Raw genomic sequence first — 25,656 nt, 5'->3', positions numbered from 1 at the left:
GTACCATTAGAACACTGGAGTGATGGTTGCTGGAAATGGGCCTCTATACACCTATGTAGATATTTCATTAAAAACCAGACGTTTCCACCGAGAATAGTCATTTACCACATTAACAATGTATAGAGTGTATTTCTGATTAATTTAATGTCATCTTCATTGAAAAAAATTGTGCTTTTCTTTGGAAAAATAAGGAATTTTCTAAGTGACCCCAAACTTTTGAACGGTAGTGTATAATGCCTACCGTCACTGTAAATTACTGCAATAACAACATCAGCTAAATACCTCTGTGGCCTTTTCTGGTTATGTGTATTTGTCAACATGAACAGTATTGTAAGCATATTTACTGACTTTCCTTTTAACCATATTGCGATTCCACAGTGACCTTCTTGAAAATCTCTATAACAATAACAACATTTAAAATAAATTGTAATGAAACATTTCACGTGATTATATTCCAATTTTAATTAAAGCAGCAATAAGGAGTTCTGTTCTACAACTAGCAAGCTAACCTACCTAAAGGGCATGACACACACACACACACACACACACACACACACACACACACACACACACACTAAAGGGCATGCAAAAACCTTGCAAACACCACCAACAGCTCAGTTGACATTGATAGAAGCTTGCCAACACGCTAACTGGTCTTGCTGTGAAAGCTTTTCTTCCATTTTTGCAGGGTGTTCCAGCCCGGAACACAGAACTACATAGGGCATATCCTGGATGGTTGGTGTTCAAGACACATGTGTTTATCTGTCCTTCACATGACCATATGCTATCAAAATGAATTTGAGGATTGTACCAAAACTAGTTGCCAATAAAACCTATTACGGTATATAATGTATAGTGATTATGGTGACAGGACATTTAAAAGACTGCATAGTTAACTGCTACTAGCAGATTTATGTACTTTAGTCAGAGCAATTGACAGACACGAAATATCAAAGTCCCACATTACATAACATCTAGTCTTAAATTAAAGCTGTTCGGCAAAGTAAGGACCGGACGATCAAGCAGTTGCCATACGCGTCCAAAAGCACAATACCCAGATGACTAACAACCGTGAGATAATGAAGAGGCTAATCATTGTACATGGGAGAGCAGGAAGTAACATTGTGTGGGCACGATGAATCTGCTCCTAGAGTCTGAACCGGGGTCATTTCATTGAGCTTGTAAATGCCATATAGTCATAAATCGTTTCGCCTCATTGAAAAAGAGGGGAATGCTACTGTTGTACAAGTTAGTGGGCAGGACCTGTATGTATGTATTTTTTAATACCAACCATCCAATATTTGTGAAAGTGTTATGAGTAGATAGTCTAGTTCCCGATGTTCAGTTTGTGTCATAGGCCTACTTATAGTGTCTGACAAGGCAGCCCATTTGTCCAATCATTTATCATTTTGATAGCCTCAATCCTACACAGCATGCATTGCAAGACATTTGTCACCTGGATTATATCGTTCTTAGTTTGATCTTTGAAACACATTTTCTTTGTTTTATATTAACTTGATTTGGACAATGGAACTGACAGTATTAAATAGCTAATTATCTTTGTGTGAAGTGATTAGACACACCGTTTGTAACATCATACATGTTACACATACGGTGTACCACCGAAATGCTTAACATCGTATATCTGTAGAAAGAAAATAATGTGTTGGGCCTCCTCTATTAAATTTGTCACGCTTCGCTACTGCGATTCCAGTAAAGTCATGAGAACTTGTCAGATAACATTCCACACAAGTATTCTATCAGTTAAGGCATTAAGAACTTCCATATTGAATAGAATTGAAAAAGCCAAGTGCTCCATATCAAGTTCTTGTTTAGAGTAGAGTTTTTGATACAAATAATACCAATAAAACATAAACACTGTCGTCACATTATCACGCTACTGTTTATTCATAATTTCTTGATTTACTATTGATAGAAAAAGACAATAATAAAATATTATATTTGTAATGTTGCAAATGTAAATATAGCCACTCTGACAAAATGAGGCAAAGCAAATGGGAATGTGAAAAGGTTGAATCCTTTCTTCCCTGCAGTAACTACAATGTCACTGGCTTCTAAAGAAACGGCTACTTTTCATGCATTGTGGGAAATTGTGTTTCACAGCCAAGAAATGCCAGCAACTGTTGCTCATATCTTTGCTGTTTGACACAGTTGTCATTGTTATTTATTCGTATTTGTGTTAGTATGTATATTTCATGACCCATATTTCAGTGAAACACAGCCCATTTTAATTGTATGTAATATGATACCAACAGCTGATAAGCACACATTTGCCTGTGGGCTTTTACAATGGATCTTTGAGCTTTTTCACTCCTCAACAGGAAATACCTGTTCAGGAAGTTAGGCAGGGAACACACCTTTCTCATGCAATTTGCATTTGTTCAGTACTGAATCAGCTAAGTCATTTGAGACTTAGTACAAACCCAGAACTGTTTTCCTGTTTCTTTTCAAATGTACTGTCCAAAATTGGACCATACTGTTCACACATTTAACTGACTAAACCTAAAAACATATGTAATCCTCTCAACATCAAACAGTACCTTCAAAACCACATTTCCCCCTCAGAACATTTCTACTTCTCTAAAACTGTAGATAGTTCACTAGACATTTACTCTGTGGGGCTTTTAGAGTGCAAATGTAGACAATTTACCTGGCATAATCATTCACTGTTCACTGTAGGATGACAATAACACTTGGCTTGCAGACATCTAAGGGTGTGGTTAGTTTACCCATGGTTAAATGCTAACCTCACCCCAGGGGACTATTGTCAACACTCCCTCCTTGCTATTGTTGTTGCTGACTAGGTAAATAGAGCTATCAGTGTACCTCTCTAGGTGGTGGGGGATGAAGGTGGGTGTTGAGGGACATTATTTACCATCAACAAAGTGCAGTGAATGTGTGCCACTGCTGTGACACGGGAAACTATAAAATGCTTCAAGGCACATCCTTCATTTAACACACAAAATTATTTTTCAGACACACACACACAAAGTTGTCAACACCCAGAAACACCCCCAGAACTGGAATTTGGAGTTGGGTGACACGTTGTTTTGTTTCACACGATCCTGCTCTATTGGCCCCTTAAGAATGGTCCTCTAAGCATGGTTTCTGCCCCAGCAGCTCTCTCCTGTGACATCACAATCCATTGGGAATGCACACACTTTTTGGCTGAAACTAAGCCGCTACCTCAGCCTGGAGCCCTGTCATTTAACCATTTCATGTCTCTGCTTCATTACACATTAGCCAAGGGGGAGGGAGGTGGGTAGTGTAGACGGTTTACCCTAAAGAGGAGTCACAATCGAATAGCCCAACAGCCAAGGCAGTGGCTTAATGTGGCCTAGAAGGAGTTGAAAGGTCTGCCATACATTCCAGAGACATAAAAGCCCAGCTCAAAACAAGACAGGTCTTGTCTGGGTTCCTGTGTTACCGGATTCAGTTGCTCCTGACAAATCTGAACATGCACAAGGACATTGCCAGACAATCGGGGGGAAAAAGTGAGGCACTCACATGTGTGTATGGAAACACGACTCCACAAGCTAACAAGGTTTGGAGTATTATGCAAGCATAAACATTTTATGGAGTCTAACAGCCTCGCTTGGGTCTTGATGGGCTTTTAAGGCTGCTGCCGAGAAGAGTGAAGCCAATCAATGCGCATCCAGATGAGATCTTGCTGATCACAGCATTTGTCATAACACCATTACACCATCCACAGGCTTCTCATTTCTGATACAGACTTACAGCACACATCAACAGACAGACAGACAGAGATTGATAGATTTATAATGAAAATGTACTGTTTTTATATTAGCATAGTGGAGAAAAACAAAAAGACATTGAATAAAAGTAAAATTACTTTTCACGTTATCTAATCATATTAAACAAAGCTACCTGCATCTCTGAAATGTGCATCCTACTTTTACCATTAGGCCTACATTCTGCAAGACATCAATGTTTGCATACCTTCCACAGAAATTCAATGTTTGCTTTTTGAATGTTAGTTAATTTTTAACAGGCTCTTCAGCCAGACTGTATAACTTTGTGAGAGTAGACAAGCTTATCAGCCTTGACTTTGTACAACATACAACCATAAATGAAAGATACTTATTCCAGTGTCAGAGTCTCATGGAGAACACATGTCAATTAGTCATAAGTTACCCAAGATTGCGGGCAATACAAAAAAAAAACTTTTACACAATCCTTAAGATTTGTAACAATTCCAGCACTAAAGAGGGAAGGTGCTTTGATACAGTCTGATACAGCAGAGCAATATGTGAAACTAAGCTAAATTTGGATGCTTCTGATGACTAAACAATTACATTTCTACAGAATGACGTGTCATCACACCCTCTGGCTATGTCTGAGTGTGATGACACACTGGGAATATGCTTTATACCAAGTCACATGGTGGGCTAGTACACAGTCCTTTTCACAACCGCATAATTCTACCCAATATCTGCCATAATCTTCCAAGGGGTAAATCATTCAAAAACAATCTGTAATTCTCACCATGGACCTCATCAGGGTTCTGCTCGTGTTGAAAGGAAAGTTAAACCACACTTTCAGAAAAGGATTCAGGGAGTGTGTTATTCATTCCAAAGTGGGCATGGAGATACTGGCATCTGTATTGAGAGAGGAGTACAGGGAAACATTTCCAAGGACACTAGAGCCTAACAGACCAGACCTGATCCTGGCAACCATATTGCCTAAAATAAATTATTAGCCTTATTATCCATTTCCTGAGATATCCCAAGTTATGTCTTTGCCTGTATTAATGTAAAAACAGAGACTGGTCTTCATTTGTCATTAACAGGACCTTTTTCGAACTATATTGCTTCTCTGAAATGGCACCAAACTCTGAAAGAACTATTGTCATGGCTTAGTTTAATATCGGCTAGATCTCAAAAGGGCAGGCTACTAAACACTTCACAAGTTCCTCTTTGTCACACACTGTAATACTTCCATGCTGACATAATGACACAATTCAGACAGACATGTGACCATCAACCCAATCATAACTACTTCTTCATACAAGTAACTGAAAATGATAGATGGTTTACCTCAAAGGAACATTGTAACACCGACCGAGGCTTAGCTAACTAGGGGGTTGTTTTAGGCTATCTCCTATTTAGGAGGGAAAGGTGATGTTGGGAAAACCTTGGAGGTGCAGCTCATTAGCGTAACGTTAATTGTTTCTCTCATTTGGAACAAAGGTTATCAGGTATGATGAGTTTCAGTTCAGGAGAAATATATCAAGTGACGTATACTACACACTTGCACATGTACAAGTCAAATATTTCATACTGTCTGTGAGTCAACCGCTGAAATTAGCTAATTAAGTAGCTGATGCTAACTGCTTGCCAACTTAACTAGCGGTAGCTAGTCTATTTACTGTTTGCTAGATATTAAGTTTAAAAAAAGTGGATAGTGATGGATGTGTTAGCCTATATTTTCGCAAACACAACTTATCAGTTAATATTTGCGCGTGGCTTATTAGCTTGTTAGACTAGATGTAGCACTTTGCTAGCTAGTTGCTTACAGCAGATTCTTCCATCCTCTCTGGTTGTAGTTGTTAGCATACTCAAGATAGCTAAGCTACCTAGCTAGATTGCTACTAGCTTTTTCCTCATAATTTACCTAAAATGGTCATAATTTACATACAAAGTCGGCTAGTTGTAGTAGTTTTAATAGTTGTCTATCTTAAGTTAACGTGGTTAGCTTACAAAGGGGTCAGTTTATTATGTACAGAAATATTATTAAACAGACGTTTTATGTTTTTTAAAGAGTAGCTATATCCTTGTTGTGGATCTGAAGCAAAACTAGGTTGCACCATTAAATTGTATGGTCAGAATATGATGAGCAATAGGCTAATTGTCTTAGCTGGTTTCTCATAGTTAACTCAAAACATTCCGCTGTCTCTTCCTTCCCACACCCATAGTAACCCATATCCAAATTTCGTTGTATGCAATTGCAAATACAATGACAATAAAGGCTTTTCTATTCTATTTCTATTCATAGGACAAAACCCATGTAGGCTACACATGTAAGCTTGGTTACCCCGAGTAGTTCATTTAGTGTGGGAAGAGATGTGGTGGAGTATCAGAGGAGTGCAGTGGTGTGTTAGCTGGGAAGAGTGCTGTCCTAAGCGTCATTCATCCGCCTACATATTTGATAACTAATCACAAACCACCAATATAGGCTGCTGCAGGAAACCTTTAGTGATGTGCAGCTGTCTATGATTGTCTTATTCAGTTTAATAACACAACATGAAACTTGTGAACTAAATACCAACCATATTTTGTCTCATGGACACAATGCGGAATATGTGGATAAGCCCAGTTAAGGCAAAGATATCTGAACAGAGCAGGCTTTAGGGTGCTGCCGTTTGTGGTTTGCTCAAGGATGAATGACTCCTTTCAATACAGCAGCCTGAAGTTCAAGTAATATGTGGGGGTTGTCGTTACACTTACTGTAAACTTCAGTTTAGCACTGATGAAATGGTGTTCACAATAGTCCTGTTCTGATGATTAGGATGAAGCCTCACACTTCACCTTTAGCTGTTGGTAATGGTAGGATGAGTCCTTAAGCCACCTCTTTGATCTACGTGTTGAATTGACTAGACATAAACTAATATTGTAGCTGTAACACAAGAGCCTCTTTTTTATATAGAGGGAATAATTCCATCACGAATGTGAGTAAATTAACGATTCTTAGTCTCCTGCTATCTTCAGATTTTGGGCAATGATAAGATTATTTCGTTATCATTCCCGGTCCAGTCGGGAAACTGGGAAACTCACTTAACAATATTTGTTCATATGGTTTCAGATTGACTGTTTGCCTGTATGCGCATGTTTGTAAAGAGGGGACCCATGACCAAACTCGGTCGGAATCTGTAATCAGCGGATGGGCGAGGCCACCTGCACACATCAACGTCACCCTCTCACCGAAACTACCTGGTGTTGCTTATTTCCGCAATTGGACGTTGAAGTCATTTTGAGGTCTCGTCGAGAGCACGGAAGACATCTTTTTTTTGCCGAGAGGAACCACAAGGAATTATTTATTGGAATTTCATACAAAAGGTTTTGACTCTGATGGAGGCTTGTAGGTGCTTGCGCTTGGGAGCTATTGTTCTCGTTCTCCAGGTGGGTTATATTTTGGCGCCGTATTGTTTATTTCAAGCTGCGGTTTTATATTTCTATCTCTTGGGGAATGTTCACAGAGAAATTCAGTTTAATGTTTAACTGGACATTTACAAAAAAAACTCTAGGAAAAACACTGTTAACGTTAGTAACTTTTAAGGCAGGTGGCTGTAGTTAACCCATTTTGACGCACATAATGAAGGGTACGTGTCTGTTGTCCTTCACTGAAACGTCAAGATGAATAACGAATGTGAATGCGCTTTCTAAAAAGTTGGTTCGGTGTAAACGAATCGTAATTTTTCTTACTCCTTTTTCTTTTTTTTTTATCTAGACACTATCGTATGCAGTTTCTGAACATACATCATGCACACCTGGCTTTGACTCAGAGCTCTATGTATTCAAAGTCGACAGAGTTAATCTTCACATTGGCAGGAGGCTTGGTAAAGGTAAGCTTATGAATTGTCGATTTAAAAGGCCTCACCCTTGTTTACGCATCAATATGTGTAGGATAATGTTGCTTTCTTAATGTATCCCTTTGTGAAAGTCCACTGTGAATTTAGACCGTGTTAAACACGAATAGTTCTATTTTCACGCAAAGCCGTTTTGGAGATTTCTTCAAATAGTCAAATAGATTTTTAACTGAACTGTTACAAGAAGCCGGTCGTGAAGTGACTTAACTTAAGCTCACTTTGTTTCATTAAGTCAGCGGGGTCTATAGAGTGGGGTTCTTTTCCATTTTGTTTTGGCTTGTGATGACCTTAGGTACATATCTGGAAGACAAGGCTGCACTTGTTTGAGCTATCAAATGTCACATTGTTTCTCCCTACTGCATTGACCAAAGACTACATGAGGCCTTGAACTGTCCCACTTGATAAGGGTGGCAGAACAGTTGGTGCAGCTGGCCTCACCTCCTGGCTGTTTATCTCCCCGTCCCCCATATTTAGAGGTTCCTTCATCTTATGGCTCCCAATAGGTCATACTTGGACAATGGACAACAAACTGAAGACCATTGTCAAATCCATTAGAGGACAGTTTGTTCTAAATGGCCCAATTGAGTAGTTTCAAGTGATGATGATTCATCGAGAGCTTTTGGGCTGTTAGCTGCTGAGGTCATCCAGGTTCAGGAAGACTGAAACTCTGCAGTTCTTCTGTGGGTGTGTTTGAGCAAGCCTTAACGTGACCAGGTGGAATAAACTGGTTCTACTTGTGCAGGCAATTCCTTCTTTTTTAAGTCTTTGGGGAATGAGAGTGTATGTGGTTTGTTAAGCTGTGAAATGACATCAGAAGCACTGAAGCCTCCAAAGCCATCTCAAAGTGGATGGGGAAACATAAAATGGTTGAAGCCATAATTGGTCTAGCTGATGAAGCGCTATGTTCTACTGTGTTCAATCTTATCAGATGAAAAATGATATGGCTGTAAGTTGGGTACTTTCCTTGTGACTGCCATAACGCCTGACTGACCTGTCATCTCCTTTAGTTTAACTTTTTTTCCTCTACTTACTCATCCAAAAGGATTATAGCAAACATTTAGATGCTATTTCTGTTAATCTTTAAAAAAAAATGTCACCCTTTTAATAATTGAAGAAATGTGGTCTTGAACATAAAGCCTTTGTGCATTGTCAAATACTTTTGGCTCAGCAAAATGCTGTTCAAATGCTTTACAAAGCAGCACTGAACACATAAAAGCCCATTTATTCATTCGGCTCATCAGTTGAAGCCATAACGGCCACTTCCTCCACTTTGAGCACTAATAGCTATCCCATAGGTCAGAGTGGGACCAGTGTGTCCATTAGCTCTGGAGGAAGGACCAAAATGGTCAGCGCTTGCATAGTAGTTTCTAATCACTCACCTCCCATCCCCCATCCCAGTGGTTTTCAATGACTGCACAGGCCGCACACAAACTCTCTTCAACTCGGTGGATACGCGATTTAAAGTGGACATGGATGGAACGGTGAAGCTGAAGAGACAAGTGACTCTGCATGATGGACACAAGAGGTTTTCTGTTCACGCCTGGGACTCCCAAGGCAGGAAGCACACAGTGGCTCTGCGTGTGGAGCTTGACCAGCCTCGCCACAACCAGCACCAACACCTGCACCACCCCCACCAGGTGGACTTGCTCCAGGTAACCATAGGCAGTGAAAGATGGCACAACACTGACCTCTGCTGTACACATTTACACCTGCAGTATATGTCTTGATAGTCTCCAGTGTTCAGTGAAAATATACACCTTTGTTTTATACTAAGATATTTAATTAGTTATCAGTAATTAGTTCGTTTAGAGTTTGTTTTTGTTTAAATCCACAGCTCACACAGCCCAATGTGACTGAGGCAGTCCCAACTGTGCCAGTCCTGCTGTTTCCAAAGTCATTTGGTGGTCTAAGAAGGAGGAAGAGGGATTGGATCATCCCTGACATCAAAATGCCTGAGAATACTAGAGGCCCTTTTCCAGAACTATTGGTGCAGGTATGTGTCTGGTAGATGGAGACGCGTGTATTGTGGTGAGATGTAATGGTAATTAGTTTTATACCATATATTGAAGATTCAGTCTTAGGTTTGATCAGTCAGGATTCAGGTTTATTCTTGAAGAATGGCGGCCGACCATTTGTGAGACAGAGACTTTCAGATCCATCCTCCCTCACAGAACTTCACCTCAGTATATCTGACTTGTTCCTTGAGGAACAGTCTGTTAAATACACCGATATCTAAGGGGTGTCACCGTCTATTCAAATGGGCCATGCATGCAGGGTTGTTTGTCTCGACCTGGGGGGGGGAGGTGAGAGTCTAGTATCACACCTCACTACCCAGGTCAGCCCAAAGTATATTCACCAAGGAGAGTGCACTCATGGCTAGTTAAATCCAAATAAAAGTAATAATTATAACTAGGTATAATATCATTGACTTATTGACTATGGCATATTCTTATGACCTATGCTGGTCCCTTCAGATGATCTGGATTGATTAACTGATTAACTGAATCACTGTGACTTTTAGATTAAAACCAGCCATTCAAAGGAGCTGAAGATCGTCTACAGCATTACTGGTGCAGGAGCAGACCAACCCCCTCTGAACCTTTTTACAATTGATGCAGAAACTGGAACGCTTTACATCACTCAGCCTTTGGACAGAGAAAAGCAGGCTCACTATTTGGTAATTTTTATTATGTCTTCATGTCTGTTGGAATTCTACATGCTGGTGGTATCCAAGTATTGAGAAATTCATGATTTTATATTTTCATTCATTCCCTCAGCTCTTAGCCCATGCGGTGGCAGTTGGTGGTACTCAAGCAGAAGACCCCATGGAACTCAAAGTCATTGTAATAGACCAAAATGATAACAAGCCTATCTTTACACAAAATCCCTTCCTGGGAAGTGTTGCAGAAGCATCAAAAATAGGTTTGTCAGTTGCAGAGTGTGTGTGTGTGTGTGTGTGTGTGTGTGTGTGTGCGTGTGTGTGCGCATTGTTTTAACGTTTCTACACAGAATTTGTTACTTAGGATTTCAGACTGTCATGTTCAGGTTTTTAATTCTGAATTTGCTCTTGTATAGGTACTGGGTTTATGAAAGTTGTTGCCACTGATGCTGATGAGCCCAAAAATGCGAACTCTGACGTCAGATATAAAATTCTGAGTCAAGATCCACTTGTGCCAAACAACGCCTTCTCCATCAATCCTGTCACAGGAGATATCCTGGTGAACTCTGCAGGGCTGGATAAAGAGGTACACTTGACCTTGATTTGAATTTGTTTTCTTTACAGATGTATCTTTACATTAAAGTAACAGTATGCAACAATTTGACATTTATGGTTTTACAGGCAAATAGTTTTGGTACCATCCTCAAATTCATTTTGATGGCATATGGTCATGTGAAGGACAGATACACACCTGTGACTTTCCCACTAGCCATCCAGGATATGCCCTATGTAGTTCTGCCATGTATGCATGCTGGAACTCCCTGCAAAAATGGAAGAAAAGCTTTCACAGCATGACACTGCCAGCTATACTGCCAAAAGACACCAGTTAGTGTGTTGGCAAGCTCCTGACAGTGTGAACTGGGCTGTTGGTGGTGGTTTCAAGGTTTTTGCCTGCCTTTTAGGTCGTTATCTTGTTCGTTTTGGAACAGAGCTCCTTATTGTTGCTTTAATATTCATAAAGTATCTGAAATATTGGTGAAAATACCAAAAAGTCAGTTCACAAGCCCAGGCAGAAGGTTTTAACCCTTAACGTTAGAGTACGCCCTTATCTATGAAGCTGTCGGCCTTGTTCAAATCAAAGTGAAATTCATGTTGTTGAAGTATTTTGAATTGGTCTATGCATTGAAGTTTGACAAAAAGACTGTCTAGGAAGGGGCAAGACTCGGACCACAGCAGAGAAACGTTTAAAACAATATTATGCTGCTTCACCATGTTACTTGATTTGTGCAATGCTTTCTGATCAAAGGAGTTCTACATAAAGTACATAAGTTTAACATAAACCTTCTTGGCCACATCTTGAAGGTAGTAGGTCATTGTTTTGAGTTGACACCATGAGAGCATGCTGAAGGGTAGAACTCTGCACTCTGTAGCGATGTGGGTCACTCAGATTTATAAATGTCCAGGGTGTCACCATGGCCCCTGCCTTCAGTGTAGGACCTGAACCTCGAGAGAACCGTTGTGTTAAATCCAACCCACTTTTTACTGTACTATGATCAGCACTAATATTGCCTGTATCTATCAGACTGGCTATGGGGATGAGTCATGGTGTGGATAAAGCATATATGCTTTTGAATAATTTTGGATTCATTTGGAGTAAATACTGTAGTAGGCAGTTCCCATTTAATTCTCTCATTTGGTTTTACCTTTCCAGAAAATCTCTAAGTACACTTTGGAAATCCAAGCAGCTGATCTGGTAGGAGAGGGTCTAACAGCCTTCTGCAAAGCAGAAATCACTGTAACCGACAGCAATGACCTGGCTCCGCAGTTTGAGCAGCTTCTGGTAAGTTCGACAGGAGTGAAGTGGAAGGGCAGTTGTGATAAGAATAAGATGATGTACATGTTTTCAGTCTAAGGCAGAGCTCTTTATGTCTTCACTGCCGTTTGCTTTTCTAGTACACGGTGTCTGTCCCTGAGAATAAAGTGGGGCAAGTGGTGGTGCTGATGCCTGTAACAGACGGAGATGATCCCAACACCCCTGCCTGGGCAACGAAATTCAAGATCATCAGTGGAGACAGTGCGGGGATGTTCAGCATCACGACAGGCCCCAACAAACAGGAGGGCATCATCACTACAGCCAAGGTGTCTGAGATTAGTCTTAGTCATCTTTTGATACTTTTTAAACTTTTTTTTCTGTCCTATCATTCCATCCTAACTGAGTGTTTTCTGTTTGTTGCTGTCATCCCCCTAGCCTCTGGACTTTGAAGCAATTTCCAAGTACACACTTGTGGTAGCTGTGGAGAATGAAGTCGATTTTGCCATGCCTCTGCCAACATCCACTGCTCAGGTGGTGGTCAATGTTGTGGATGTTAATGAGGCTCCCTTCTTCAGTCCAGCAGAGAAGAGAATTTCCAAGCCTGAAAATGTCCCAAAAGACACCAACTTGGTCTTATACTCGGCCTCTGATCCTGACACGGCCATGAATCAGAAATTGACGTGAGTGCTTTTGCCAATTTGATGTTTCAGCAAATACTCCCATATTCCCAGCAAATATTATGTATTACCTGTCACACCCTTAGTATCTGACAGCAGCTTGCCTTTTTAATTGTGGGTTCATTTTGTCCATTGAAAACAGACAAGTCAAGGAATTGAATGCTAGTTCCATACAGAAAGATGTGATCTTGACTTATAGGTTCTGTCATAGGTTTTAAGTGGACTTGAGTTGCCTGAAAGTGTGTGTGTGTGTGTGTGTGTGTGAGGGGGGGGGGGGGGTCAATACTCGTTGGTCAATACTCATTAAATACTCAAAGTGTTCCTTAAAGGTACAAAGTAGGCAGTGATCCAGCTGGTTGGTTGAGCGTTGTCAAGGAAACCGGAATGATTAAAGTGAAGAGTGAGATGGACCGCGAATCTACCTTCGTAAAAGATGGACAGTACAAAGCTCTCATTCTGGCTATGGATGACGGTATGTAACCTTTTTCAAGGCCCTCTGGTTAGACCTTATTGGTTTCTGCATTGATTACATTTCTTCCCTCTGTCCACAACAGATATCATCCCCGCCACCGGCACTGGAACTCTCATAATTCAGTTAGAGGATGTGAATGACAACGCTCCAGCCATTGTGGAGAGGGTGGTTGAGTTTTGCAATGACGAGACTGTTCCTGTGCTGCTCACAGTAATCGATAAAGATGATGTAGTGAACGGTGCTCCTTACCGCGTGGAGCTGAAAGGGGAATCGGCCAGTAACTGGACTGCGCGGATGAATGACACAAGTAAGGCTCCTCTGCGGCTGGTCATTCTTATCATTTCCGTAAGCGCTGACGTGGCATTAAGTCAAATATACTTACTTACTCCATTTACTCCAATAACATTAGCAGAGACCCATAACCCTGGTTAGCTGGCCATGAGCCGTCTGTAGGGGAAAACATTTGATAATTTCTGCTGTTACATTTTACACAATCGACCTGCTTTGTGTTTCAGAAACTGGCATTATACTCACGACAAAGACCAAGTTGAAGGAAGCGACATACAGCGTCAGGTTAATGGTTAGTGACAACCATGGCTTGAACCAAATAAGCACTGTAGAAGCCACAGTGTGTAACTGCAAGGGAGCCAACATTGAATGCCTGACAAAAGGGACCCTCAGCGAAGCTGGAATTCCACTTCCTATTATCCTTGGAATCCTGGGTTCCATCCTGGCCCTGCTCTGTAAGATAATCTCTCTGGTTTGTTTTATTTTGATTGTGATGAGGGGTTGAAAGTGTCTCTGTGAAAAATGGGAGCACTAGATGTTTCTCTGCTGTTAAGTTGATTGCGCTGCTTCAAGGCCTTACAATCAAATGCCTTCTCTTCCCCCAGTGTTGGTGCTGCTCCTGCTCATGTTCATGAGGAGGAAGAGTAATGTGAAGAAGGATCCTCTCCTTCCAGAGGACGACCTCAGGGACAACATCTACTACTATGATGAGGAAGGTGGAGGAGAAGATGACCAGGTTAGCTCATTTTTCATCTGATGCTAGTTACCTGCATTACTGATCCAGGTTAAGATCCTTGCATTAAATCCTGGTGTTTGTGTCCAACTAACCTTTTTATTATTGGAAACATTTGTAGGAAAATGCAATTGGTGAGGCAATATGGGAGGAGGGTAGAATCCTGGAACTTTGCTCTTCCTGTGGGAGTCACTCCTTACTGTAATATTTTTTCGCTCTCGCTCTCTCTCAGGATTATGACTTGAGTGTGCTGCACAGAGGCCTGGATAACCGGCCTGAGATATTTAGGAATGATGTGATTCCCACCTTCATGCCTGCACCACAGTACCGTCCCCGCCCTGCCAACCCTGAGGATATTGGGAACTTTATCGATGATGTAAGTCCAGACTTGATCTGACAGACAGGAAACCTTATGATGTGGTTGTTTAATATTGATCTTTAGTTAATGGCTTGTGGCAGAAGGGGAGGGTAAATGATTAGAAACATGGCAGAATGAATCATACATGTATCAGGATGAGCATGCTTGCATACATGTGGTAAATGTACACAATACATACAAACATAACATGGTATATAAATGATGCACTGGTATACTAAATTGATAGAGAATAAGGTAGGAAGAGAGCATTCAAGTATTGTAGAGCATCTCTGTGTGCATGACAGTGTGGTAGGGGTGGGTAGTTGTAGGCCGAGGGTTTCTGCAAGTAGATCAAGTGGAGAGAATACAGCAGCATCCCACAGCGAAGATTGGTGATGAGGGACTATGTTTCCACAGCCATCAGCATTTCAAAGCAAAAGTTACGCTCTAAAAGAAAATGTGGGTAGTAAACATCAATTTGATGAGATAAATATAGGTAAACAATTAACTTTAGGTAATGTGGCCACTTTATTTGTATCAGTATTAGCATAATATGATATAGAGGGAGAGGCTGCCAGGCAAAGTGTATTAAAGTTTAGTTATGTTGGCTGGGCTGGTGCATGGGGATTATATATTTTTTGTTTCCTTATACAAGTATAGTTAGGGTGGCAGGATACAATAACAGTGCATACCTGGCTGTCTCAGTTGATAATGTGTGCAGTTTGTTTTGTAGATTATTAGTAACCTTAGTTGACTTGGATCGTGAGTGGTACTGGACAGACCTACTACGTTATCCTTCTAATCTTTTTGCTAGCCTTCGGATTTGGGTTTCTAATCTCTTTTGTGTTTGTAGAATCTGAAGGCGGCTGACAACGACCCCACGGCCCCGCCGTACGACTCGCTACTAGTGTTTGACTACGAGGGCGCGGGCTCCGAGGCTGGCTCCCTCAGCTCCCTCAACTCCTCCAGCTCCGGAGGCGACCAGGACTACGACTGTCTCAACGAGTGGGGCCCACGCTTTAAGAAGCTGGCTGACATGTATGGAGGAGGAGAGGATGAATAAGGGGATTCAGCTTTTTAAAAGAAACAACTGCCAAGCGTCTTAAACCAAATCCACTCTTGCACGCTGGTGTTCATTTTCAGCTACAAGGACGTTTGCTTCCTTTCTTTTTTTTTACTCCGATGGTGAGCTTGATCCTGACCTTTGTTTCATTTTGAATGATGACAGTATGGCAAGGGCAAGCTCGCTTCTCTAGCACTGATAGGCATTTGAATTGAAACAGGGCACTACGTGGAATTGCTCCTCAGATGGTATACAGCCTTTATTGTACACAGGTTGGCTAAATGTTTTTGTATCACTATTTGTTGTTAATTTTGTTTCCTGTTGTAAGCATTGTTTTGTTTCATGAGCTTAGAGGTATTAAGACAACTGCTTTTTTTAAAATCAGTTTTGTATTGGCCAAACTTGTTTTGGTATTGCTCAGTTTGTGAATCATTTTCCTCAGATTTTTGTTTCTCATAATGCTTCATTGCTTCTTGGAATGTGCCTTTTTCATTCAGATTGATGGTGACGCTGTAAATATTTTATGAAATAAAAATGCCCAAGCTTAGTGCCTTTTGATACAACTTCATTTATAACTGAATTATTGTTCTTGAGACATGAGGGAACTTTCCTCCTGCTTCATTCCTTTGTTGTTGCTATCACTTTGGCCACAAGGTGGCAAGATAGCATTTTGCGTCTCTACTTGGGGCAACCTCATTCGACAGATAGTAAAAAGTGCGTGTCAATTAATTCATGAACGCTTTCGTGCGATGTGAAGTCTGTTGTTTTGTTGTCAGTTGAGACCGATACTTTAGTCATCAAAAGGGGGGTAAAGTTATAGTATAACAGTTATTCCAGTTTTTTTTTTCTTTTTTAAAACTACTAAATGTTACAATGAGAATTCATCTTAATTTAAAGGTATCTTATGTTATAGATTGGAGGCATTATACCTTGTTTTCCAGTATGTGTGATTGCGCGTCAGGGTCCTGTTCGTCCCATCGGGATTTATTTTTCGATAATGACCGCCGGACTATACATTATCCCTTACGTAAAGCATAGGCTGGCTTTCGAGAGGTATTCTGATGGAAAAGTTACCTTTCCTGCTCTGTTAACCTTTTGCTTTAGAAGCGCTCTCCGCAAGGCTTTCTCTGTTGGGATGGGCAAATATACTGCAATGCGAGTTGTTTTCATAGAAGCAAATGAGCAAAATATGGAAAGACCTTTAGAAGAATGGACGCATTACCACCCTCAAACCACTTCAAGTAGGTCTTTTAGGAAAAACGATAGAAAAGCGAAACCCGCTTTGGCCCCTCAAACAGACCAATCAAATCATCACGGGGCTGGTTACCTATCCATCCTACGGTAATGTACAGCGTAATGTAGCCTTTTTTTACCATTTCATCTCCATATAATGCCATTAATAGTTTATGCTTTTGAAAAATAAGATTAGAAGGATGATGTAAGATGTTCTTATGTCATTGTCAAACTATTATCATGGGTGATTGTAAGGCATGTGCAACCATGTTTGTAGACAATTTCAACCCTTTTTTTTCAGAAATCAGTTTAAGTGTGGGGATGTCTAAATGTGTTTGTCTGAATATAGGTTAAATGTTAAACATACATTTGAAAAAATAATTCCATGACTGCTGAGAAAATGTATTTTGAGTTAACTGATGCGCATGATTTTCATTGATATCCAATTATATAATTTGCGCAAAGGGGGGAGGTGTGAAATAAATGTTTTGATGAAGGTTCTGGTTACTATATGTATACCATATGTATAAGGGGTTATTGATGATAAACTGGAATAATGTCATGTTTACAGTAATCTATAATAAGAGATAAGGAGACACTTTTGGGGAATATTTCAATACTGGAAGGTTTATTTAAATAAGTGGTGGTGTACTACATAGATATGAAAAGGATCATTAGAAAATAAAGGTATGGGTTGGTAGTAGTGGCTAAGCTTTAGAAACTTAGAAATGGTGATTACATTTTTATATGTAAAATTCTGTCTTGATTCAGTGTCCAAAAGATGGATGTCCTGCCCTCCCTGAGTGAGAAGCTCACCACACGGTCAAAGCAGGACACAGCTGCTGTCAGGACACTGGAGGGAAAGACAGTCAGAGTGGGGGTGGATCGCCTGCCACATCAAGCACTCCAACAGTCCGTCCTTGGCCACCGGTGTGGGACTGGGAAACGGCTGTGTCAGGCGTCCATCCATGCAGAGGCACGGAGCAGCAAAGACACAAGGGCGAGCATCACAGCGAGCAGGAAGAGACGTATCATCCCACGAGCCTGCTGACCTGCGAAAATCATCCTTCTGTGGTCACGTCTCTGTGACCTCTGCTCAGTCTCTTCACGATGCAGGAGGTTTCAGCAGCTACCATGAGCTGCTGGTGGCCTCTATCAGAGCATGTCATGGGGCGGCCACGCCCACAGACCCCACAGCAGAGGATGTCAGGCAAGCTGAGCTTGCTCTCCTCCGGACAGTTCAGAGAGACTGCTTCCCGGAGTAATTCATTCTTGTTTCCTCAGGGAAACCAGTCTCTGCAGCCAGCAGACTGCTCATGTTGGCTCCAGAGTACGACACAAAGGCCCAGCTGATCCATGTGGGGGGGCGGCTCTGCAGGTGTGAGTCCCTGGAGAAAGACACCTTGCACCCCATAGTGCTGGATCGTCATCACCCCATCACCAAGCTCATCATCCAGGATGGTGACAGCCGGCTCATGCATCCAGGCCAGGAGAGGGGGTTTGCTGAGCTACGGCGACAGTTCTGGATCTTGAGGGGGAGAGATGCCGTCAGGAAGCACCAACACGTTTGTCCTGAGTGTCGGACACGTCACAGCAGCCCAGTCATCCCCAGAATGGCTGACCATCCCCCATTCAGATTGCGGCTTTACAAGCCAGCATTTTATTCCACAGGTGTGGCTGCTTCTAACCATTCCTCATCAGCATACGGACAGCGCGGAACCAGGTCAAGGACACGCGGCCCGTTGCCATCAGTCTCCCATCATTCTCACAGGATGCAACTGGCTCACTTCATGTAACAACTTTGCTACACAAAGTTGGGGGCGGCTGTTCAAAAGGCTGCCTCTACCCGCGCAACATCCAGCTGTGCACCCCGCTGTGCAGGCCACTCACGCGACCTGGGGTCCACAGAGAGGTCACCCAATCAATTGATCCCAGAATTCCGTGGGGCTCGTGCACAGTGGAAAATGACTGACCAGTTGGCTACCCCAAGCCGGTTTCAAGGCTCCCCCTCATCTCCCCTATAAATATACGACCCAGTTGTGGGTCAAGAGAAGCTGGAGAGGAGTGTTATCATCAAGAAATACTGTACATCGGACAAATCTGTGGCGATTGGCACCTATTTCATAACTAGCATACAGATCCTTTTAGGATTCATTCACTCAGATATCCCCCTATTTTATATTCAGCATTCCAGAAATTATTTTTAGTGACAATGGTAAGGCATTTGAGGAAAGTATGGAGTAAAATAATGCTCTAGGAATCATACTACACATCTCTGGAACATTTCCCGCGGGAGAGTAGAAACTATATGCATCAGTTGTTTCTAATCTATGAGACTGTTTATACACTGGCGGACAGCTGGACACATATGGGCTGGTTCAGTCTGGGGACTAGGCATATGTGAAGGTTTGTAAACGGAAAAGCCTCCAGCCAATGGGGGTGAGAGGTCAAGTGTATGGTAGTGTATAAACTTTTGTTGCAGAGTTTCAGTACCACAAGGTGGCGGGACTGCAGCAGTTCAACGAGCCAATCAAGGTTAAAATGGAGAACATTCTGATGAAGTAGCTCGACCTGGGCGAGAGGCTGGTGAGTTCATGAAAATGCTGCAGTTGATGAATGTTTCTTATCTTTGGGGGAAGGGAACTGATGGAACATATAACATGGTCAGAGCAGAGGGGAGTAGAGAAGAAGGGTCAGTATGCTAACCTGGCTCCATCATGGACATGTGGAATCTGAATAACCAGATCACGGGTGTCTAGGACCACAGCAAACATGCCAGGGTCAAGTGCTAGCCTGCCTTTCCAGCAAGGCGGCCATGTGGGAAACTGCAGACGCAACCTCTGACCTACTGTTTGCTACATACCTGCACTCACACATGAAGATAACCCACATATGTGTGCCTCACACCATCATGTATTGAAGATTATGTGTTATTCAAAATGTGATATAGTTGGAGATAGTATTAATTATGGGTAGAGCAGGTATATATGGGGCGCCGTTTGTAAAATGTTGCACGTTCGAAAATCCTGCTCAGTTTTGCTACATTTAGCATTTTCATATGGAACAAAAAGCACGACAATATTCGAATGTCACTTTTTCAAGCATTTAGAGAGAAATTCATGTAAATTCATGCGATAACTTTTCCAAGGATATTTTTTGGCAGTAACACAAAGTTGTTGAATAATATAAATGTTTCATCTAAATGTAAATGTTAAATATAAATGTAAATGTTAAATGTAAATGTAAATGTTAAATATAAACGTAAATGTTCAATGCTATATATAAATGTTAAATGTAAATGTTAAATGTTAAATGTTAAATGTAAATGTTAAATGTAAATGTTAAATGTAAATGTTGAATGTAAATGTAAATGTTAAATGTAAATGTTAAATGTTCAGTCTACATGTCAGATTTGAAGACTGAACCTTACAATATTTACGGTAATTGGCTTTCATAGTTTTCACGTCACGTCAGAATTACCAGCTTGCGGGCAAGAAAACACACTCCACAGCTGTCTACCACTGGAATTTATACTGGAACTGACCATCTTTCATTCAAGATTATTTAATATATCCGCTTTAAAATTGTCTGACATAGGTAGTAAAATGCCAGACAGTTGTTGCTCGGTTGGCTGTTCAAATCGGCGAGGAGACAAGCCCGGCTGTTTCCAGCTGATTGTAGACGTCTTCTGGGTCAACTTTTCTCAGGCGGGCAGTAAACTAGCCTTCTTTTTGGAGCTTGCAATAAAAGCATTAACCCTGTTTTGGTCGCCTCATTCATCAGAATAACTACCTAAAACGGGAATAGATCAAGAAATAAAGTCAAGAAACAAAGCATCAACACGATTAAAATTGGATTACCCGGTTTCTGCTCTGAGATTGCGACAAGTACCTAAGCAACTAGGCTAGGCTACTGTATTTTGTCATCCAACTGGTAATACTACAATGCCAGTAGAAAATACTTGGGAAGATAATTTAAGTTGCCATTCGCCAGACCAGGTGGTTGTACTTGTGTTAACCAGGAAATTGTGTAAAATGATAAAGAACAGTGTTGGGTAGGCTAAAGGTTGCTAGCTAACAGCATGTAGCTCGCTAGCTGGTAGCTAGCTATTAAATGGCAATCATCTTTGCTCTGATAATGAAGATGTTTATTAGTTTTCACCTTCCAGACGACATCGTTATTAACCCATCCCCTTCTGAAAATTAAATTACTATCTGTGCTTTTGGTAGGCTTTCAGTTTTTGAGGTGTGTAGGGGGACGGATTTTCTATTAGATATATGTAAATATCTCCAAACTGGAGCTCAGGCAGGGACTTCTACGACGTTACAGAAATACAAATATCAGCGGGTGCAGTAAAGGGATCACAGGTTCCCAAAATGTAATTTTTTTCTAGATATCTCTGTCTGGCTATTGTGGTATGATCTGTGTTTGATGGCGATCGTAATTGAGTAGGTTGCACTGCTCGACGATGTCCACTGTTGGTCGACACATTTTGCCCGCAAGGTATCCCTGGTAGTGTTACTGAAAGCTATGAATTACCGTAAATATTCTAATGTTCTGTCGTCAAGTCTGACATGTAGACTGAACATTTACATTTACATTTAACATTTACATTTAACATTTACATTTAGCATTTGATATTTGTATTTACATTTAACATTTACATTTAACACTTATATTTAACATTTATATATAACATCGAACATTTACGTTTATATTTAACATTTACATTTACATTTAACATTTATATTTAACATTTACAGTTAACATTTAACATTAACATTTAGATGAAATATTTATATTATTTAACAACTTTGTGTTACTGCCAAAAAATATCCTTGGAAAAGTTATCGCATGAATTTACATGAATTTCTCTCTAAATGCTTGAAAAAGTGACATTCGAATATTGTCGTGCTTTTTGTTCCATATGAAAATGCTAAATGTAGCAAAACTGAGCAGAATTTTCGAACGTGCAACATTTTACAAACGGCGCCCCATAGGTATATGGGGACTTTGTGTATGTATGTTTTGTGTATGTATGTTTGTGAGTTAAGTTAAGTGTATAGTTAAGTTAAGTGTTAAGTTAAGTTAAGTTAAGTTAAGTGTATAAACTACTGGATGACCTAAATTTCCTTCGGGATTAATAAAGTATCCATCTATCTATCTATCTATCTATCTACTTATCGAACTTGATTACTAGGCCAGGCAAATTAACCCTTTTTGGAGCCAATAATAGAATTAATTGTAAAAGAATTTTTTTCAGCATAGATCATTTCTATGAGGTGTCCAGAACAACATACTAAAAGTCCTAAGAAATCCTAGTTGAGGAAATATGTTTAATTCTCATCAATCTGAGATGTGTGCTAATAATGCATGGCAAAAATACACCTCAAAAATGTAATTTTTTTCCTTTACTCCTATCAAAATGAAACTTTACACAATGAAAGTACCCATGAAAAGTAACATTTTTTGTATTACAAGTTTCTTTGAAAATGAATTTTAATATGCAAATGAGCTATACACTAATCGAATATGCCCAAAATACATCCAAATAGGCTTATTTGTTTCCTTTACTCCTACCACAATAAAACTTTACATAGTAAAAGTATACATGAAAAGTAACTTTTTTTGTATTACAAATTTTTAAATGAATTTAAATATGCACATGAGCATCACACTTATTGAATATGTCCTAATTGCATAGGCAGATCTCAGATTGATGAGAATTAAACATATTTCCTCAACTAGGATTTCTTAGGACTTTTAGTATGTTGTTCTGGACACCTCATAGAAATTATCTATGCTGAAAAAAATTCTTTTACAATTAGTCTGTCGTAAAACGCTATTTTGCCTGGACTATACTTAAGCACTGCCTTTGAACACAGTGATTTTCATACTGAACCCATTTGTATTATTTGATTCGGAATACATAGGATTTGATCGGTACAAACCAATAATCGATCATTTAGGGAAATAAAGGATTAGCCCTCAAATGTTAGTGTACCCTTCCCCAAGGACCAGCCTAGAGAAGGTTTTAAGTTGGCCAGAAATATCATATTATTTCTCTGCGAGCCTCTTGGATTTCTCTGGGAGGAGAAAAGACCTTTGGTGCCTTGTTTAAGTGTTCCTGTAGTCCATACTGTTCTGATTGTACCACTACTGCTTTATTTTACCGTCTGATATATACCTCAGCAAATGTTTTATCAATCATACAATTTGTACTCTTGTATCTGTTGTAAGATTCTTTTCTATATTTAGGCTATTACACTCAATTCTAAAGGGTGGTCTAGTTGGTTGTTGCAATCAAGGAAGCTGGAGCGGTTCGGATCAGAGCCAGAGATATTTATTGTCAGACAAGAAATATCACTAAGTACTTTTCTGAGTCTAAGTGTTCTGAGTTGAGCAGAGCTCTGAGAGTCGCCGCGTGTCGGGGTCGTCTTCAGGAGATGGTCCTTCCTTCCTCTGCGAGCTGCTCTGATCCCCGATCTGATCTCCTGAGCCTCGGGCACAGGCTAATTTAACTGGTGGCATTACGTAAACCGAATGAAATGCATAACAATCTCTAACACACACACGTACACATACATGACCATGACAGTCCATCAATGTCCTTCAGCCTAAGAACCCAGGCGTCAGGAGGAATCTTGCACAACATAATTTGGGCCTACGGGCCTGGCAAGGGTCGAGGCACATACACAAGATATCTGTACATGAGAAATATCACTGGAATCTAACACTGTGAATTATGGGATTATGGGAAAATGTTTGTCTGTTACATTGTTTTTGTCACACTTTATAACTGCCTACAGGGTATTCATACACGTCAAGGGTGTATAACAATGCACAACAAGGGTTGAATGCGATTCAATTCCTGGGATTATATGGCTGGCGTTCAGGAAGAAGCCATAGCAGTTTAATGTATATACAGTGGGGAAAATAAGTATTTGAACCCCTGCCGATTTCGCAAGTTTGGCCACTTGCAAAGAAATGTGTGATCTATAATTGTAATGGAAGGTGTATTTTAACAGTGAGAAACAGAATATCAACAAAAAAATCCAGAAAACTGCATTTTATAACATTTACGACTTTATTTGTATTTGATGCAGAAAATAAGTATTTGAACCCCAAGCAAACAGCAAGAATTCTGGCTCCCAATGACCAGTTATGTGCCCAAGAAGCACACAGATTAGTCCTCATTAGGCCTAACAAGGTACACCTGATCTCAACTGGTGACGTGTATAAAAGAAACCTGTCTAAAGAATCATACTTCACACCTTCAACCTCACCACCATGGGCAAGACCAAAGAGTTGACCAAGGACGTCAGAGATAAGATTGTAGACCTGCACAAGGCTGGAATGGGTTACAAAACCATCGGCAAGCAGCTTGGTGAGAAGCAGACAACTATTGGTGCGATTATTCGTAAATGGAAGCAACACCAAACATTTGTCAATCGCTCTAGGTCTGGGGCTCCATGCAAGATATCCCCTCGTGCGGTATCGATGATCATCCGAAAGGTGCTGAATAACCCCAGAACTACACAGGGGGAGCTTGTGAATGATCTCAAGGCAGCTGGGACCACAGTCACCAAGAAAACCATTGGCAACACACTACGCCGTAATGGTTTGAAGTACTGCAGCACTCGCAAGGTGGAAGCACATGTACAGGGCCGTCTGAAGTTTGCCAATGAACACTTGAATGATTCTAAGGAGGATTGGGAGACAGGATGTGGTCAGATGAGACCAAAATCAAGCTCTTTGGCATCAACTTGACTTACCGCGTTTGGAGGGGGAGAATGCTGAATATGACCCCAAGAACACCATCCCCACCTTTAAGCATGGAGGTGGAAACATTATGCTTTGGGGCTGTTTCTCTGCCAAGGGTACAGGACGACTCCACTGCATCAAGGGGACTATGGATGGGGCCATGTAAAGTGGAATATTGGGCTTGAACCTCATTCCCTCATTCCCTCCCATTGAAAACGCAACCTTAAGGATTTGGAGAGGATCTGCAAAGAGGAGTGGACCAAAATCCCTCCTGAAATGTGTGTAAACCTGGTGACCAACTACAAGAAAAGTCTGACGTCTGTGCTTGCCAACAAGGGTTATTCCACCAAGTACTAAGTCATGTTTTGCTAGGGGTTCAAATACTTATTTTCTGCATCAAATGCAAATTAAGTCATAAATGTTATAAAATGCAGTTTTCTGGATTTTTTGGTTGATATTCTGTTTCTCACTGTTAGAATACACCTACTATTACAATTATAGATCACACATTTCTTTGCATGTTTGCAGGGGTTCAAATACTTATTTTCCCCACTGTACATTTAATTAAGCACTGTTTAACATACGCTGTCTAATGTATGCACGGTTTAGTTTCTATTGGACATTGATTGTTTTATAAATAAATAACTTAGGTATTTTAGAGGATTAGTCCTCAAATGCAAGTGGGCCTTCCCCAACTTAACCTGGGGATGATTATAAACGTATTGCCAAAACAACACGAGGGAAATTTGGGTTTTTCCTGGTAATATTGGTGCTATATTCAGATTTGTCTATAGTTCACATTGGTGCAGATAATGTTATACTTTCATTGTATGTGTACTACTGCATTATTTGTTTATATTGCTGTATGGTTTATACTGTTTGTATTGTTATTTTCTATGCATATGTGAGTGGGTTTTATAAGAGTGAGTGTGCTTCAACCATTTGGGATTGCCCCAGTGGTTCTATGTA

The 25,656-nt window shown here is 40.6% G+C and overlaps 1 protein-coding gene across 1 annotated transcript; it reads left to right on the top strand.

Annotated features, from left to right (window-relative positions):
- The first annotated feature begins 6,999 nt into the window (after positions 1-6,999).
- Positions 7,000-16,237, top strand: LOC105906549 (B-cadherin-like). Its single transcript, XM_031569292.2, has 16 exons — positions 7,000-7,160; positions 7,489-7,603; positions 9,026-9,279; positions 9,462-9,620; positions 10,149-10,304; positions 10,405-10,549; positions 10,703-10,872; positions 11,998-12,126; positions 12,240-12,425; positions 12,535-12,779; positions 13,106-13,248; positions 13,331-13,555; positions 13,764-13,991; positions 14,142-14,272; positions 14,502-14,645; positions 15,481-16,237. The coding sequence occupies exons 1-16, from the start codon at positions 7,110-7,112 to the stop codon at positions 15,688-15,690; spliced, it is 2,691 nt and encodes an 896-aa protein (XP_031425152.1). The 5' UTR covers positions 7,000-7,109; the 3' UTR covers positions 15,691-16,237.
- The last annotated feature ends 9,419 nt before the right edge of the window (positions 16,238-25,656 follow it).

This window comes from Clupea harengus, chromosome 6 (genome assembly GCF_900700415.2).
Source record: "Clupea harengus chromosome 6, Ch_v2.0.2, whole genome shotgun sequence".
Classification (NCBI taxonomy): Eukaryota; Metazoa; Chordata; class Actinopteri; order Clupeiformes; family Clupeidae; genus Clupea; species Clupea harengus.
This window is presented reverse-complemented; position numbering and strand designations above follow the sequence as displayed.